The sequence below is a fragment of the Coregonus clupeaformis genome, chromosome 29, assembly GCF_020615455.1.
Source record: "Coregonus clupeaformis isolate EN_2021a chromosome 29, ASM2061545v1, whole genome shotgun sequence".
Classification (NCBI taxonomy): domain Eukaryota; kingdom Metazoa; phylum Chordata; class Actinopteri; order Salmoniformes; family Salmonidae; genus Coregonus; species Coregonus clupeaformis.
This window is the reverse complement of record NC_059220.1, coordinates 53,936,189-53,954,342: the sequence shown is the minus strand read 5'-3', so window position 1 is coordinate 53,954,342 and position 18,154 is coordinate 53,936,189. Positions and strand designations below refer to the sequence as shown.

The following is an 18,154-nucleotide window of genomic DNA, read 5'->3' as shown; positions in this document are numbered from 1 at the left end:
GTCAGAAGAAATAGGACAGATTGATACATCCCTAACCTATTCTGTAAAACAAGAATGTGTATATCAAGACAGTAGTAAAAGACAGCAAAACTACAGTAGTTTGATCTTCACGCCGCCCAAGCAGCAACCTATCAAATATACAGCACCCTCCTATGCAGATTTTATTACCATATACAAACCACTACAAAATACTTGATGACAAATGCTAATATCTGCTAATATCTTCTTGATATGTTTGTGTTCGATTAATGCAAGATAGACACAGGGAAGCTAAAAGCTATATGGATTCCGTAATTGCTCCTGTAATACATACAGGAGCAATTACGGTTAAGTGCCTTGCTCAAGGGCACATCAACATTTTTTTCACCTTATTAGCTCAGGGATTCGAACCAGCAACCTTTCAGTTACTGGCTACCTGCCGCCACCTAATACTCAGTAATATAGTCCTGTAATACTATAGATGGGCGTTACATGTGTATTACCCTAATTACAACGTTTAACTCAATTGTTAGTGTGGTTCTCATACCTGTGTGTGACACATAACCAGTTTGCCTGTTTTACAAACAGCACTGTCTAAAACTGCTTTTTATAACATACAATTCCTCATTCATTGGTTTGAATGTGCAAAAAAAATATCTATAAGGTTAGGAAATATTGTGAAAGCATGGAAACATGGTCAGATCTGGACCAGGTGGAACAACTACAATATTGCTTAAACTGTACCAATCCTATTCTCTCAGGTCTACACAAGTAAGGACAAGGGGATGCGTCTGACCTTCTCTCTCCCCATTAGCACCTCCCCCATCTCTCGCTCTCCTAGTTATCCTATACATATGATGAATAGACTTGGTCCCGCTCGGTTTCTCTTTTGATAAGACATAGAGAAGTGAAACCTGGGTCCCCTACTTGGTCTATACAGTCTGCATCTCTCTCTCTCTCCACTGATCCCCATACTTGGTCTCCAGCTCCTCTGCAGTCCCTCCCAGGTCCATGTCTCTCAGCTTATCCAGCAGGTCGTGCAGTAGAGGGCGTGCTAGCACCCCTCCCCCTCCCTGTGCCCTTCCCTTAGCCCAGACACTCAGCATCTGGTACTGGGCTTCCTTAGTGTCACGGAGGTGGTCATTCTCAGCCCGCTCTATCACTATGTCACTCACACCCAGCGAACGCACCAGCTCCTTCACACGACGCGGGGAGACTTGGTCCAACAGCGAGTAGATCAACTCAGAGACTGGAGGGAGAGAGGAAGAGAGAGAGGTGATAGGAGGGGAGAGATATTAAAATAGAGTTCAATATACACTACATCAAATAAAAATGTATTGGCCACATGCACTGAATACAACAGGTGCAGACATTACAGTGAAATGCTTACTTACAGCCCTTAACCAACAGTGTATTTATTTTTAATAAAAAAGTAGAATAAAACAACAAAAAAGTGTTGAGAAAAAAAGAGCAGAAGTAAAATAAAATAACAGTAGGGAGGCTATATATACAGGGGGGTACCGGTGCAGAGTCAATGTGCGGGGGCACCGGCTAGTTGAGGTAGTTGAAGTAATATGTACATGTGGGTAGAGTTAAAGTGACTATGCATAAATAATTAACAGAGTAGCAGCAGCGTAAAAAAGATGGGGTGGGGGGGCAGTGCAAATAGTCCGGGTAGCCATGATTAGCTGTTCAGGAGTCTTATGGTTTGGGGGAAGAAGCTGTTGAGAAGTCTTTTGGACCTAGACTTGGCACTCCGGTACCGCTTGCCGTGCGGTAGCAGAGAGAACAGTCTATGACTAGGGTGGCTGGAGTCTTTGACAATTTTGAGGGCCTTCCTCTGACACCGCCTGGTATAGAGGTCCTGGATGGCAGGAAGCTTGGCCCCAGTGATGTACTGGGCCATACGCACTACCCTCTGTAGTGCCTTGCGGTCGGAGGCACATGGCCAAAGGTGTGAGGACACCCCTTCAAATTAGTGGATTCGGCTATTTCAGCCACACCGGTTGCTGACAGGTGTATAAAAATCAGGCACACAGCCATGCAATCTCCATAGACAAACATTGGCAGTAGAATGGCCCGTACTGAAGAGCTCAGTGACCTTCAACGTGGCACCGTCATAGGATGCCACCTTTCCAACAACTCAGTTCGTCAAATTTCTGCCCTGCTAGAGCTGCCCAGGTCAACTGTAAGTGCTGTTATTGTGAAGTGGAAACGTCTAGGAGCAACAATGGCTCAGCCGCGAAGTGATAGGCCACACAAGCTCACAGAACGGGACCGCCGGGTGCTGAAGCGCGCACCGCGCAAAAACAGTCTGTCCTCGGCTGCAACACTCACTACTGAGTTCCAAACTGCCTCTGGAAGCAACATCAGCACAAGAACTGTTCGTCGGGAGCTCATGAAATGGGTTTCCATGGCCGAGCAGCCGCACACAAGCCTAAGATCACCATGCGCAATGCCAAGCGTTGGCTGGAGTGGTGTAAAGCTCGCCGCCATTGGACTCTGGAGCAGTGGAAACGCGTTCTCTGGAGTGAAGAATCACGCTTCACTATCTGGCAGTCCGACGGACGAATCTGGGTTTGTTGGATGCTAGGAGAACGCTACCTGCCCGAATGCATAGTGCCAACTGTAAGGTTTGGTGGAGGAATAATGGTCTGGGGCTGTTTTTCATGGTTCGGGCTAGGCCCCTTAGTTCCAGTGAAGGGAAATCTTAAAGCTACAGCATACAATGACATTCTAGACGATTCTGTGTTTCCAACTTTGTGGCAACAGTTTGGGGAAGGCCCTTTCCTGTTTCAGCATGACAATGCCCCCGTGCACAAAGCGAGGTCCATACAGAAATGGTTTGTCGAGATCAGTGTGGAAGAACTTGATTGGCCTGCACAGAGCCCTGACCTCAACCCCATCGAACACCTTTGGGAGGAATTGGAACGCCGACTGCAAGCCAGGCCTAAACCCCCTACATCAGTGCCCAACGTCACTAATGCTCGTGGCTGAATGGAAGCAAGTCCCTGCAGCAATGTTCCAACATCTAGTGGAAAGCCTTTCCAGAAGAGTGGAGGCTGTTATAGCAGCAAAGGGGGGACCAACTCTAGTGGAATGAGATGTTCGATGAGCATGTGTCCACATACTTTTGGCCATGTAGTGTATATAAAGAAAACGTTCACATTCCAACACATACACACACACATTCATACACCTTTGTTTTCGTGAATTTTCAGGACTTTTTGGGGAGCAAAAATTAATTTCCATTCAAAATCCTAACCCTTAACCAAACCTAAACCCAACCCTAACCTTTAAAAAAATCCTCACTTTTCAGAATGATTCTTGTTTTCCTACCTTGTCAGGACATTCTAGTCCTGATAAGATAGGGAAACATGTGCACCCACACGTTCACATGCACACGCACTTACTCTTGATCTCCTTGGGGACACAGTCTGGTAGCTTGTTGAGGGGCTCCTGTTCACACTCACACACTGGGCTACATGAAGGGATACTCTGGTTGAGAACATTCTCTGGGTCCTCTTGGATCAGCCTCTACAATCACAGAAAATTGAAAACATCAGAATTCTACTATATAGAACTGCATCCACTACATCATCCTAAACCAGGGGGCACAGCACAATCAATATAGGAAATCCTATTGGTTTGCTCCCTGTCACTATGGTGCAAACAGTCTATAAATGCTCTTGGGGGGTTCAAAACAGTGGTTGAAATGGTATCTATTTTTTCTCCATAAAACCCTTTAGAGGTTTTTATCAGATTGGGTTTGTCCAGTCAGGTGAAATGTGAGATGTCAGGGGTCAAAGGTGAGAGGTCAGAGATGTGTCTCACCCGAGTAGACTTCTCGGAGCCCTGAGAGGTGATCTCAGCAGAGGGGAAGGAGCTCGACCCCTTCAGTTTCCATCGGACCACTAGTACGCCCATGATAACCACCACCACCAGTAGCGCAACACAAACACAGCCGAATACAGCCAACAGGTAGGTAGACCAAACACCCCATCCAGTGTCTTGGGCTGGATAGGGGGGGGAAGACATGCAGAGTGAGAGGATGAATACATGCTGCAGCCCTTATGGCAAATGTGAAATGGCCACTACAGAAATAGTCTAGTTCCAATATATTTAAGCATAACAAAAAAAAGTTTCAAAGTATTTTGTGACCCACTAAATAATCAAACTATGTTTCTAGCCAGAACCCAGCCACAAAGTATAAGAAACTCACGTTTTGCATTGGGATTGGGATGTGTGCTTGAAGCACACTCCTGCTGGCAGTCAGCTGATATACAACTGGAGAGAAGATAAACACAGGAAATGGTATGTTATTGAAGAGGAAGTGGCCTGTTTGTGAAGAGGAAATTATTAGTGTTGAGTCATGTGAAGAACCAGTCAGGCCTTCCTGTTGCAGCATACCCCCCTCTGGAAAGACAGAACACTGAAAGAGACCGTTACCAGCGCTTTATCAGTGGTCACCTGCCTAAGGTCTTGATAAGCAGTAGATTAGGGTGAATCAGGTGTGCTGGGCTGGAACTAAAGCCTGGAGATGCGGACCTTCTCCAATCAATCTTACATAGCAACAGACTATGTCTCCAGGACCAGGGTTGGTGTGACCACAAAACAGCTGACATGTCAAAATACTGGCAAAATACTTCTGCCTTTTTAACTCACCAATGGAAAGAAGTTTGTTGCACAATGTTGCAGACAGTTTCTATGAAACTTCCCATTTACAAGCAGAATGTTCATAAAGCTGACAAACCCAAGAGTTTTAACAGAAAAAAGAGTGTCAGCTTGTTCACAAGCCAGTACTCACTCTTTGCATTGAAGACAGGTCCTGTTGATTTTCTTGTCTCGGAAGTAGAAGTCCTTACATTCACACACTGTGTCGCTCTCTGGAGTACCTGTCAACAACAGTATGCACACTCAGTACAAGCACACACAAACTTTGTCATACACACACACACACACACACACACACAAATACTACTAGTACTATAAAACAAAAAAAGGGTTGTCATTATTATGTAATAACCATTTTACTGTGTAATCCATGAGTAAATACCAGGTTGGGAACAAAAATGTTGTGAAACATTATGAACCACACTAGCAAGACAAACTCACATTGCTGTGTTTTTCTCTCTCCAGGTCCACATTTCTTGCAGTGGAGGCACTCCCGTGTTTCTGTGTCTATTGTATTTTTGTAGAAGCCTTCTCTGCAGCGACACTCTCTGTTCTTACTCTTCTTGCATGGTGATACCTCTTCCTCATCGTCTACAGGCATATGGAACAGCACAGCCAAGAAGAACAGAACAGAGAGAGAAGACAGGAGACATTTGTTATCATATATCATACCATATTGAGACCATCTATAGTGATGACATTTTTAAAAATGTATTTTGTAAATAATTGCACATGTTTCTAAATAATTGTACTTTACCAACACAGCGTGTACATTTGTCGCAGTTGATGACGTAGTTACTCCTGTCTAGATACGTCTTGCCCTCTTCACAGGGGACACATTGGCTATTCTCGCCCTCTTTAGTGCAGTGCTCCTTCAGCTTAAACCCTGGAGAACACAAGGCATACATACTCTAAGGGGGGCCAACACAAACCAGCATATTTATTTACTGTAAAACCTGGTAATACATTAGAGCTAAAACTAGGCTAGAGAGACAAATATAGTATACAGTATGTAGGGCCTATCGTGTGACAGGCGACTGAACGGTCGACAGATATACACAATAAGAGTAGAATCTTGAAATAAGATTTTTGTTTAAAGCTGGAATCCTTCATTGGTGAAACTGCCAAGTCACTGCAAACATAGTTTTTTCCTCTCTGACATCATTGCACAGGCACACAAATCTCCCCTCGCTGCACCGAGTGAGCCAATTGAAGCGCACGTAGCCTACTCTTTTGCCTTGTGCAAAATTTGGTGATCCAGAAACAAGACCACTTGTACGGCTGTTTTATGAAAATCTGGGAATATTTGGCCAAAGAAACATTTCTGATTCCTCTCAGGGGAAAAACAGTTAAGAAGGGAGACTTTTAAAACGGGATTGAGTGAAGTAGCATCAAATACAGTGCCTTCGGAAAGTATTCAGACCCCTTGACTTTTTCCACATTTTGTTACGTTACAGCCTTATTCTAAAATTGATTAAATATAATACATTCCTCATCAATCTACACACAATATCCCATAATGATGAAGCGAAAACAGTTTTAGACATTTTTGCAAATGTATTACAAATACAAAACAGAAATACCTTACTTACATAAGTATTCAGACCCTTTGCTATGAGACTCGAAATTGAGCTCAGGTGCATCCCGTTTCCATTGATCATCCTTGAGATGTTTCTACAACTTGATTGGAGTCCACCTGTAGTAAATTCAATTGATTGGACATCATTTGGAAAGGCGCACACCTGTCTATACAAGGTCCCACAGTTGACAGTGCATGTCAGAGCAAATACCAAGCCCTGAGGTCGAAGAAATTGTCCATAGAGCTCCAAGACAGGATTGTGTCGAGGCACAGATCTGGGGAAGGGTACCAAAAAATGTCTGCAGCATTGAAGGTCCCCAAGAACACAGTGGCCATCATCATTCTTAAATGGAAGAAGCTTGGAACCACATAGACTCTTCCTAGAGCTGGCCACCCGGCCAAACTGAGCAATCGGGGGAGAAGGGGCTTGGTCAGGGAGGTGACCAAGAACCCGATTGTCACTCTGACAGAGATCTAGAGTTCCTCTGTGGAGATGGGAGAACCTTCCAGAAGGACAACCATCTCTGCAGCACTCCAACAATCAGGCCTTTATGGCAGAGTGGCCAGATGGAAGCCGCTCCTCAGTAAAAGGCACATGACAGCCCGCTTGGAGTTTGCCAAAAGGCACCTAAAGACTGATGAAACCAAGATTGAACTCTTCAGCCTGAATGCCAAGCGTCACATCCGGAGGAAACCTGGCACCATCCCTACGGTGAAGCATTGTGGTGGCAGCATCATGCTGTGGGGATGTTTTTCAGTGGCAGGGACTGGGAGACTAGTCAGTATTGAGGGAAAGATGAACGGAGCAAAGTACAGAGCGATTCTTTATGAAAATCTGCTCCAGAGCACTCAGGACCTCAGACTACGGCGAAGGTTCACCTTCCAACAGGACAACAACCCTAAGCACACAGCCAAGACAACACAGGAGTGGCTTCGGGACAAGTCTCTGAATGTCCTTGAGTGGCCCAGCCAGAGCCCGGACTTGAACCCGATCGAACATCTCTGGAGAGACCTGAAAATAGCTGTTCAGCAACGCTCCCCATCCAACCTGACAGAGCTTGAAAGGATCTGCAGTGAAGAATGGGAGATACTCCCAAAATTCAGGTGTGCCAAGCTTGTAGCATCATACCCAAGAAGACTCGAGGCTGTAATCGCTGCCAAAGGTGTTTCAACAAAGTACTAAGTACTTAAGTAAATGTGATATTCCAGTCTTTTTTTCCCCAACAATTTCAAAAAACTGTTTTTGCTTGTCTATTATGGTGTATTGTGTGTAGATTGATGAGGAAATAAACAATTTCATCAATTTTAGAATAAGGCTGTAACCTAACAAAATGTGGAAAAAGTCTGAATACTTTCCGAAGGCACTATGTTGAATGAGCAACTAATGAGCATGGAGAGTTTGACAAAACTGCCTTATATTTTTCAGTCTAATACGGCTATTTACTAACTTTTGTAGCTCTTCGTTAGACACACGCTTTTTTTAAAGTACCGGTAGGTAACTGTCCTCTCCAAGTTTAGCTGGAATTTAGCCCGGAAAATATTTGACAAATGTGATTGGTTGAATATATGACATTGGCCTACGTCTCTTCTTGCGCTGCTCCGAATATCAGATCTCACCAACATTGAAGAAGTGTTAAAAGCATCAATCAGCAGCGGGAAAAAGTTGAGGGATAGGGCTGGAGAAATTTAACCACTCTCAAATTCATAGACAGAGCTATGCAAAGACTGACCATCCATGATATCAAAATTATAGTTTTAACCATGTTTTGAGGCTATACATTTACTTTGTTTACAAACATTGGAGTAAAACAAGTTTATATTTGAGGTTCTGATGGGGTATGACAGTTCAACTAAGCTCATGGGGCATTTCGAAGTTATATTCTTCAAAAATCAATGGGTACATTAATTAAGTCCAAAAATGGATGTAGCTACCGCAGATTTCCCCTTTAACATCACCAGCACCACATCCTTATGATATAATATATTGCCATAAGGGCAATGTGACTGCAAAAGAGACAGGTTGGAATGTCAATTCTCATCAAATTAATAGTTAGTCAATGAAATATGTGACAAATCGACCTTTTTTTCTAAATTAGTAGTGTTTTAATTTGTTGATAAAATGAGGGACATGATTGTTTGGTTGCTGGACGTGGGACAAAGGGCAAAAATGAGGGATTGTCCCGCACAATCCGGGACATGTAGTTACCCTTGTGCTGGGGCGAACAGCGGCACTATTTCCCTTAATGCGGATTTGATCTTTAACTCAATGCATGGAAAAGTACAAGTTCCACCAACGTTACCCTCAGCAATGGAAAGGCCCAGTTGTATAAGTGCAGTGCAATATAGTACAGTACAGAAGGCCTACCTTCATGGCACTTTCCACAGCATGTCCCGTTAATGCGGTAATGACTCCCCTCATGGCATAGCAACTCCTGGTTTCCATGGTTACTCTCAACCTGGGTCCTATCAGGAGGCGGTGGTGGTGCCGAGAGGGAGGGGTCTACTGACCAGCACTGCAACATTATATTACATTACATTGTTGTTATAGAACAGAACCAATCAAATACCAGACATATGTAATTAAATAAAATATTGTATAACTGATTGATAGGCTACTGTATAGGCCTATTCCTGAAATGAGATTGACTAATTGATTTACTGATGGAATAATTTATTAACACTGAATTGATTGGTGTGAATAATTGACAAATTTGATATTTGATGGATTGGTGGGGTTTGATTGATTTGACTGCTGTATTGCTGAGAGATAAGTAAGACTAGATGGGGCATTATGTATTTGGTATAGGAGTCGGCATTACGCATCTGTTCATGTTAAAGTTTCTCACCAATACGAGCAGAGTGCAAACGTTCAGAATGCATTTTTCCTTCCATTTCCCTCTCAAGATGTCCATTCTTTCACACCACTCTTCTCACTAACGCCATCTTTAAAAATAACAACACCTGCAGAAAGAAGAGGTGGGCTAACAGGTGTGACAAAACTCTCTTCATAATGCTTTCACTCATTAGGCCTACTTGATCATTTAATTTAACTTTTTTCTAGTGCAAAGAAAATGTTGTCAATATCAAATCAGTAGTTCGCTGTGCAAAAATAACTTTTTTACTGCCATGTCTAGGCTATATAGATATGAACTTTGTATGATTTAAAATGCATAGCCTAGTTATAACGTAAGTCCCGGAAAATAATTTCTCTAGCCTATCGGGCATAGGCTATACATTTGTCGAGGTAAATTATTTTCCAGACCTTAAGTTATAGCTAGGCTATGCATTGTAAATCATAAAACGTTCATATCTAGTTCAATAATAAACTCTGCTAAAGCTACAATAAAAACCGAGAAAACGTATTTAGTTTCGATTTCACTGTAGCCTACGCCCACTGTTTTAGCCGCAATGTCCGATATCAATCTCTTTTCCGAAAACGACAGGCGGAGAGTTACCGCCACTTACCTTGATCAAAACCGCTCCTACATGACAAATGACGATGCAGTAGGGTCTCCTACATTAAAATAAAATCTGTAGTAAGAGTTCAAGAAATACTTTCAAGTCTCAAAAAAGACGCCGATGTATTAAGTCGCGAGTTCTAGAGAAAGGGCGGACTCAAACGGGAAACTGGACACGTCATGCTCCGTAAGTCATTGCCCCGCTGCACCCAGGCTTCAAGGAAGTCTGAATTGCAGGGCATGATACAGGTTACACAATAGGTATGATGATAAAGGATTATTTTACTCGATTGAGCTATAGCAGGCTGTGCGCCTAGGGGTCACGAGACATTTCCCAAGTGTATACAAAAACAACAATTGAAGCACCTGCAGGGTGCTAGGGGGGTTTGTTTCTGAATCGTGATGTAGCATAATGCTAAGAACAAATTCCCCCTCTGCCTATTGGAGCAACAGGTGAGAGGGGGGTATGTTAAGCGATTTTTTACATTCAGCATTACTACGTCAAGGGAAATATAGTATTCTTTCTAACAAATATATCTATGTACAGTACCAGTGAAAAGTTTGGACACACCTACTCATTCAAGGGTTTTTCTTAATTTTTACTATTTTCTACATTGTAGAATAATAGTGAAGATATCAAAACTATGAAATAACACATGGAATCATGTAATAACCAAAAAAGTGTTAAACAAATCAAATATATTTTAGATTCTTAAAAGTAGCCACCCTTTACCTTGATGACAGCTTTGCACACTCTTGGCATTCTCTCAACCAGCTTCACCTGGAATGCTTTTCCAACAGTCTTGAAAGAGTTCCCACATATGCTGAGCACTTGTTGGCTGCTTTTCCTTCACTCTGCGGTCCAACTCATCCCAAACCATCTCAATTGGGTTGAGGTCGGGTGATTGTGGAGGCCAGGTCATCTGCTGCAGCACTCCATCACTCTCCTTCTTGGTCAAATAGCCCTTACACAGCCTGGAGGTGTGTTGGGTCATTGTCCTGTTGAAAAACAAAAGATAGTCCCACTAAGCGCAAACCAGATGGGATGGCGTATTGCTGCAGAATGCTGTGGTAGCCATGCTGGTTAAGTGTGCATTGAATTCTAAATAAATCACAGACAGTGTCACCAGCAAAGCACCATCACACCTCCTCCTCCATGCTTCACGGTGGGAACCACACATGCAGAGATAATCCGTTCACCTACTCTGCGTCTCACAAAGACATGGCGGTTGGAACCAAAAATCTCAAATTTGGACTCATCAGACCAAAGGACAGATTTCCACCAGTCTAATGTCCATTGTTCGTGTTTCTTGGCCCAAGCAAGTCTCTTCTTCTTATTGGTGTCCTTTAGTAGTGGTTGCTTTGCGGCAATTCAACAATGAAGGCCTGATTCACGCAGTCTCCTCCTAACAGTTGATGTTGAGATGTGACTGTTACTTGAACTTTGTGAAGCATTTATTTGGGCTGCAATCTGATGTGCAGTTAACTCTAATGAACATATCCTCTGTAGCAGAGGTAACTCTGGGTCTTCCTTTTCTGTGGCGGTCCTCATGAGAGCCAGTTTCATCATAGCACTTGATGGTTTTTGCGACTGCACTTGAAGAAACTTTCAAAGTTCTTGAAATTCTCCGGATTGACTGACCTTCATGTCTTAAAGTAATGATGAACTGTCATTTCTCTTTGCTTATTTGAGCTGTTCTTGCCATAATATGGACTTGGTCTTTTACCAAATAGGGCTATCTTCTGTATACCACCCCTACCTTGTCACAACACAACTGATTGGCTCAAATGCATTAAAAAGGAAAGAAATTCCACAAATTAACTTTTAACAAGGCACACCTGTTAATTTAAATGCCTTCCAGGTGACTACCCCATGAAGCTGGTTGAGAGAATGCCAAGAGTGTGCAAAGCTGTCATCAAGGCAAAGGGTGGCTATTTTGAAGAATCTCAAATATAAAATATATTTTGATTTGTTTAACACTTTATCTGGTTACTACATGATTCCATATGTGCTATTTCATAGTTATTCTACAATGTAGAAAATAGTAAAAACATAAAGAAAAACCCTGGAATGAGTAGAAGTGTCCAAACTTTTGACTGGTACTGTATATTTCAGGAAGTTGTGTATCCCTGGAAATAATCAGAATTCATGTAAACATAACCCTTTTTCAAACATAGCTTGTCTCTTGGCACAATTTACCCGGGTTGAGCATAGGGACAGGGTAGACTAAGCATAGGGAAACATTTCTAACTGTACTTTTTAAAACATTTATATTTAACATAGGCTCAGGCCCTGGTGTAACCTCATATCCCAGTAATAAGACCTTTTATTACACCCGGGAAGAAAACACCAATTGTGGCCAAGAGTGGCGCGAACTCAACCTAGAAAGGCATTGTTCATCTTTTAAACTTGACTAATCACTCAAATGCGAGGCGTCTTCAAAATACTATTCATATTATGCATAAAACGTACAAAATGTAATCATCATTTGTATGGGGTGTATTGATTAGCCATTGGCTCAACTTGCCCCTCGCCAAATCAGAATCACCTTTATTCGCCAAGTACATTTACACATACTCAGAATTTTACTTGGTGATATGGTGCTGCTAGTGATAGACAACATTTAGAAACAGAATACAGACCGCAGAGTTTAAACAAAGTTTACATACTGTCACGGATTCAGCCGAGGCTGCTCCTCCTCCTTGCTCGGGCAGGCCTCGGCGTTCGTCGTCCCCGGAGTACTAGCTGCTACCGATCTATGTTTCGGTGTTTGTCTTGTTTGGTCTTTATTGTTTACACCTGTTTCCCATTATGTTATATTGTATTCCCTTTATAGCCCTCTGTCTCTCATTGTGTTTTGTGCGTGATTGTTTTTCGTTAGGTCGGCAGTTGCTATTGTGTGCGGGTTATTGTACCTCCCTGTTAGGAGGTTTGTGTTGTACTTTGATTACTGTGTCAGTAAAGTACGTTGCCAGTAGCTCGGTGTCCTGCTCTTGACTTCACTTACCGCATACACGTCGCTCTGACAGAATCACGCACCCAAGATATGGAGTCAGCAGGAGCGGCGGTGCCAGCTGGATCAATGGAGGAACGCGTAGAACAACAAGCGGCCATGATCCAGGCTCTCGGCACCGCCATGGAACGGGTGGTGAGCACAATGGAGCGATGGGAAAGAGGAGGTCTGCCTACACCTCCTCCGACGATACCACCACCATCGGCGATGCCCATCGCTTCACCTCCGGGGTCCAGTGGGATTCGGCTCTCGCTCCCGAGGGCTTATGATGGCACAGCTGCCGGGTGTCAGGGTTTCCTGCTCCAGGTCGAACTCTACCTGGCAACCATCCACCCGGTGCCCTCGGGATACGAGAGCGTGTCCGCCCTCATCTCCTGTCTGTCCGGCAAGGCGCTGGAGTGGGCCAACGCCGAGTGGGGGGGAATAGACGCCGCTACTGTCAACTGTGCAGAGTTCACCCGCCGCTTCAGGGCAGTATTCGATCATCCACCGGAGGGTAAAGCGGCGGGTGAGCGTCTATTCCACCTCAGACAGGGGAGGAGGAGCGCGCAGGAGTTCGCCCTGGACTTCCGGACGCTGGCTGCCAACGCGGGATGGAATGAGAGGGCCCTCAGCGACCACTACAGATGTAGCCTGAGGGAGGACGTGCGTCGGGAATTGGCCTGCAGGGACACCAACCTTCGACCAACTGGTGGACATGTCGATTCGCCTGGATACCCTGTTGGCTACCCGCGGACGTCCGGATTCGTCCATTCCATCCCCCAGCACTTCCGAGCCGACCCCTATGGAGCTCGGAGGTGCTGGCACTAGGGAAACCAGGAGAGAGACCAGGAGAGAGGCCGTCCCCTGCACCAACTGTGGCCGCAGAGGACACACTGCTGGTCGGTGCTGGGGAGGGTCTCCTAGGAATCGAGGCAGTAGGCAGCGCACTGATGAGTCATTCCAGGTGAGTAGGCACCCAACTCACCCAGAGCTCCCTGTTGCGCATATGTGTATTAAAGTTGTGTTTCCCAAGGTTTCTCCTCATTCCCAGCATAAAGCGCTAGTAGATTCAGGTGCAGCTGGGAATTTTATCGATCGCCAGTTCACCTATAAGTTAGGGATTCCTATTGTTCCAGTTGATGTGCCCTTCCCTATCCATGCCCTAGATAGCCGCCCTTTGGGGTCAGGGTTGATTAGAGAGGTCACAGCACCTTTCAGGATGAAAACGCAGGAGGGCCATGAGGTGATAATTTGTTTGTATTTGATTGATTCTCCTGCGTTTCCCGTTGTGTTGGGGCTTCCCTGGTTAACATCTCATGACCCCAACATTTTATGGCAACAGAGGGCTCTCAAGGGATGGTCTGATCAGTGTTTCGGGAGGTGTGTAGGTGTTTCCGTAGGGGCAACGACGGTGGAAAGTCCGAACCAAGTTCCCACCATGCACATTCCACCTGAATATGCCAATTTGGCACTCGCCTTCTGGCGACTCAATTTCCACCCCATCGACAGGGGGATTGTGCGATAAACCTCCAAGTAGGCGCTGCACTTCCTCGGAGTCATGTGTATCCTCTGTCTCAGGAGGACACGGCGGCTATGGAGACATATGTCACCGAATCTCTGAGACAGGGTTACATACGGCCGTCCACTTCCCCTACGTCATCGAGTTTCTTTTTTGTGAAGAAGAAGGATGGGGGTTTACGCCCGTGTATTGACTACCGTGGTCTCAATCAGATCACAATCAAATACAGCTATCCTCTCCCTCTGATTGCTAGTATGACGGAGTCATTACACGGGGAGCGATTCTTCACAAAATTGGATCTCAGGAGCGCGTACAACCTGGTGCACATTAGGGAGGGAGATGAGTGGAAGACAGCATTCAGTACCACCTCGGGTCACTATGAGTACCTCGTCATGCCATACGGTTTAATGAATGCTCCTTCAGTCTTCCAATCGTTTGTGGATGAGATTTTCCGGGACTTGCATGGACAGGGTGTAGTGGTGTATATTGATGACATTCTAATATACTCCGCTACACGAGCCGAGCATGTGTCCCTGGTTCGTCGGGTGCTTGGTAGACTGTTGGAGCATGACCTGTATGTGAAGGCGGAGAAATATCTGTTCTTCCAGGAGTCCATCTCCTTCCTGGGACACCGGTTGTCCGCGTCAGGGGTGGAGATGGAGATTGACCGTGTTTCAGCCGTGCGCAATTGGCAGACTCCCACCACGGTGAAGGAGGTGCAGCGGTTCTTGGGTTTTTCCAATTACTACCGGAGGTTTATCCGGGGCTTTGGGCAGGTAGCAGCTCCCATTACCTCCCTGCTAAAGGGGGGTCCGGTGCGTCTGCAGTGGTCGGCTGAGGCGGACAGGGCTTTTAGGCATCTGAAGGACCTGTTTATCTCGGCTCCGGTGCTGGCACATCTGGATCCCTCTTTGGCGTTCCAAGTTGAAGTGGATGCGTCCGAGGCTGGGATCGGTGCTGTACTGTCTCAGCGCTCGGGTATGCCACCTAAACTCCGCCCCTGTGCTTTCTTTTCTAAGAAGCTCAGTCCGGCGGAGCGCAATTATGACGTGGGGGACAGGGAGCTGTTAGCTGTGGTTCAAGCCCTGAAGGTGTGGAGGCATTGGCTTGAGGGGGCTAAACACCCTTTTCTCATTTTGACTGACCATCGTAACCTGGAGTACATCCGGGCGGCGAGGAGGCTGAACCCTCGCCAGGCAAGGTGGGCTATGTTTTTCACCCGATTTGTATTTACGCTCACCTATAGACCAGGGTCACAGAATGCTAAGGCAGATGCCCTGTCCCGACTATATGACACAGAGGAGAGGTCCATTGAGCCCACTCCCATACTTCCGGAGTCTTGTCTGGTGGCACCGGTGGTATGGAAGGTTGATGCGGACATCGAGCGGGCGTTACGTACCGATCCTACTCCCCCACAGTGTCCAGAGGGTCGGAAGTACGTGCCGCTCGAGGTTCGTGATCGATTGATATATTGGGCTCACATGTCACCCTCCTCTGGTCATCCGGGTCAGACCGTGCACTGCCTTAGTGGGAAGTACTGGTGGCCCACTTTAGCTAAGGACGTGAGGGTTTATGTTTCCTCCTGCTCGGTGTGCGCCCACTGTAAGGTGCCTAGACACCTGCCCAGAGGGAAGTTACAACCCCTACCCATTCCACAACGGCCGTGGTCTCACCTATCGGTGGATTTTGTCACGGACCTTCCCCCCTCCCAGGGGAACACGACGATCTTGGTCGTTGTGGATCGGTTTTCGAAGGCCTGCCGTCTCATTCCTATGCCAGGTCTCCCTACAGCCCTACAAACTGCTGACGCTCTGTTTACACACGTCTTCTGGCACTACGGGGTACCTGGGGATATAGTGTCTGATCGGGGTCCCCAGTTCACCTCTAGAGTCTGGAGGGCGTTTATGGAACGTCTGGGGGTCTCAATTAGCCTTACCTCAGGTTTTCACAGCGAGAGTTATGGGCAGGTGGAGAGAGTGAACCAGGATGTGGGTAGGTTTCTGAGGTCCTATTGCCAGGACCGGCAGGGGGAGTGGTCGGGATATATCCCCTGGGCAGAGATAGCCCAAAACTCACTCCGCCACTCCTCAACTAACCTTACGCCTTTTCAGTGTGTGCTAGGTTATCAGCCGGTCCTGGCACTTTGGCATCAGAGCCAGATCGAAGCCCCTGCGGTGGACGAGTGGTTTCGGCGCTCGGAAGAAACCTGGAACGCTGCGCATATCCATCTGCAGCGGGCTATCAGGCGGCAAAAGGCGAGCGCCGATCGCCACCGCAGTGAGGCTCTGGTGTATGCACCGGGAGATCGGGTCTGGCTCTCGACCCGAAACCTGCCCCTTCGCCTGCCCTGCCGGAAGCTGGGTCGGCGGTTTGTGGGGCCATTTAAAGTCCTGAGGAGATTGAACGAGGTATGTTATAGGTTACAACTGCCCATTAATTACCGCATTAACCCCTCGTTCCATGTGTCTCTCCTCAGGCCGGTAGTAGCTGGTCCACTCCAGGAGAGTGAGGTACGAGAGGCTCCTCCGCCCCCACTGGACATCGAGGGGGCTCCGGCGTACTCAGTCCGTTCCATCGTGGATTCGAGGCGTCGGATGGGGGGCCTGCAGTATCTCGTGGAGTGGGAGGGGTATGGTCCGAAGGAACGGTATTGGGTCCCTAGGAGGGACATCCTAGATCCCTCCATGTTGAGGGATTTCCACCGGAGTCATCCGACCTGCCCTGCTCCGCGTCCTCCTGGCTGTCCCCAAGGCCGGGGTCGGCGCACGGCTGGGGCCGCGCGTCAAGGGGGGGGGGGTACTGTCACGGATTCAGCCGAGGCTGCTCCTCCTCCTTGCTCGGGCAGGCTTCGGCGTTTGTCGTCCCCGGAGTACTAGCTGCTACCGATCTATGTTTCGGTGTTTGTCTTGTTTGGTCTTTATTGTTTACACCTGTTTCCCATTATGTTATATTGTATTCCCTTTATAGCCCTCTGTCTCTCATTGTGTTTTGTGCGTGATTGTTTTTCGTTAGGTCGGCAGTTGCTATTGTGTGCGGGTTATTGTTCCTCCCTGTTAGGAGTTATGTGTTGTACTTTGATTACTGTGTCAGTAAAGTACGTTGCCAGTAGCTCGGTGTCCTGCTCTTGACTTCGCTTACCGCATACACGTCGCTCTGACACATACATTATATATACACAATAATAATGGTGCAATTTACCCCAAAGAAACCATTTTGACTATATTAGCCCACACAGCTACAAGGGTGCACTTTCATGCTAGGTTCAGGACCTCATATTGTATCTTATAGAGACCCCAACTGATGTATAAAACCAGTGGAGGCTGCTGAGGGGAGGACGGCTCATAATAATGTCTGGAACGGAGCGAATGGAATACACTTTTTTTAAACCATGTGTTTGATGTAGATGATACTATTCCACTTATTCCAGTCCAGCTGTTACCACGAGCCCGTCTTCCCCAATTAAGGTGCCACCAACCTCCTGTGTATAAAACCGTTTTTAAATTATCTACGTTGGTTTATGAAACCTACAACTAGCATCATGAAACCTATAACACAAATGTATTTGACTTTGTGAAAATCAGTTTTTTGGACATAACTTGCTTGTCGCTTTTTCCATGTGGTTTCTTCCTTCACAGACTCTATGAAATGATGACCACTTCCTAAATATTTGGTCAAATTATCCATTTTTTTTATGGTTTCCAAGAACAACTAACCCATTGGCTCAATTTACCCCTATAGATATTTAGATTATAAATATGCCTTATCTTTCTGTTACCTGTGTTTATCTGATTGTTCAGCAGTGCAGTGAGAAGTACTTCCTTTCTTCAGAACCTACTTCCTTTCTTCAGAGCCCACGTCCTTCTCAAAGCTTCACAGCTCTCACCAGCCTTATCCATTTCTCTATCTCTCTCTATCTATCTCTCCCAATCTCTCTCTCTCTCACACACGC

General features: G+C 46.0%; 1 protein-coding gene across 1 annotated transcript in view; it reads right to left on the bottom strand.

Annotated features, from left to right (window-relative positions):
• LOC121586213 (tumor necrosis factor receptor superfamily member 1A) overlaps positions 1 to 9,901 on the bottom strand; it is a 10,448-nt gene extending 547 nt beyond the window's left edge. The window contains exons 1-10 of the mRNA XM_041902736.2: positions 9,698 to 9,901; positions 9,079 to 9,193; positions 8,598 to 8,745; positions 5,411 to 5,539; positions 5,095 to 5,244; positions 4,787 to 4,874; positions 4,202 to 4,266; positions 3,814 to 3,995; positions 3,393 to 3,516; positions 1 to 1,228 (exon numbers count right to left, since the gene is read on the bottom strand). The exon at positions 1 to 1,228 is cut by the window's left edge and continues 547 nt beyond it. Coding sequence (XP_041758670.2) covers positions 912 to 1,228; positions 3,393 to 3,516; positions 3,814 to 3,995; positions 4,202 to 4,266; positions 4,787 to 4,874; positions 5,095 to 5,244; positions 5,411 to 5,539; positions 8,598 to 8,745; positions 9,079 to 9,144 — 1,269 coding nt within the window. The 5' untranslated portion in view covers positions 9,145 to 9,193; positions 9,698 to 9,901 and the 3' untranslated portion in view covers positions 1 to 911. The remainder of the gene's footprint in view (positions 1,229 to 3,392; positions 3,517 to 3,813; positions 3,996 to 4,201; positions 4,267 to 4,786; positions 4,875 to 5,094; positions 5,245 to 5,410; positions 5,540 to 8,597; positions 8,746 to 9,078; positions 9,194 to 9,697) is intronic.
• Between the last annotated feature and the right edge of the window lie 8,253 nt (positions 9,902 to 18,154).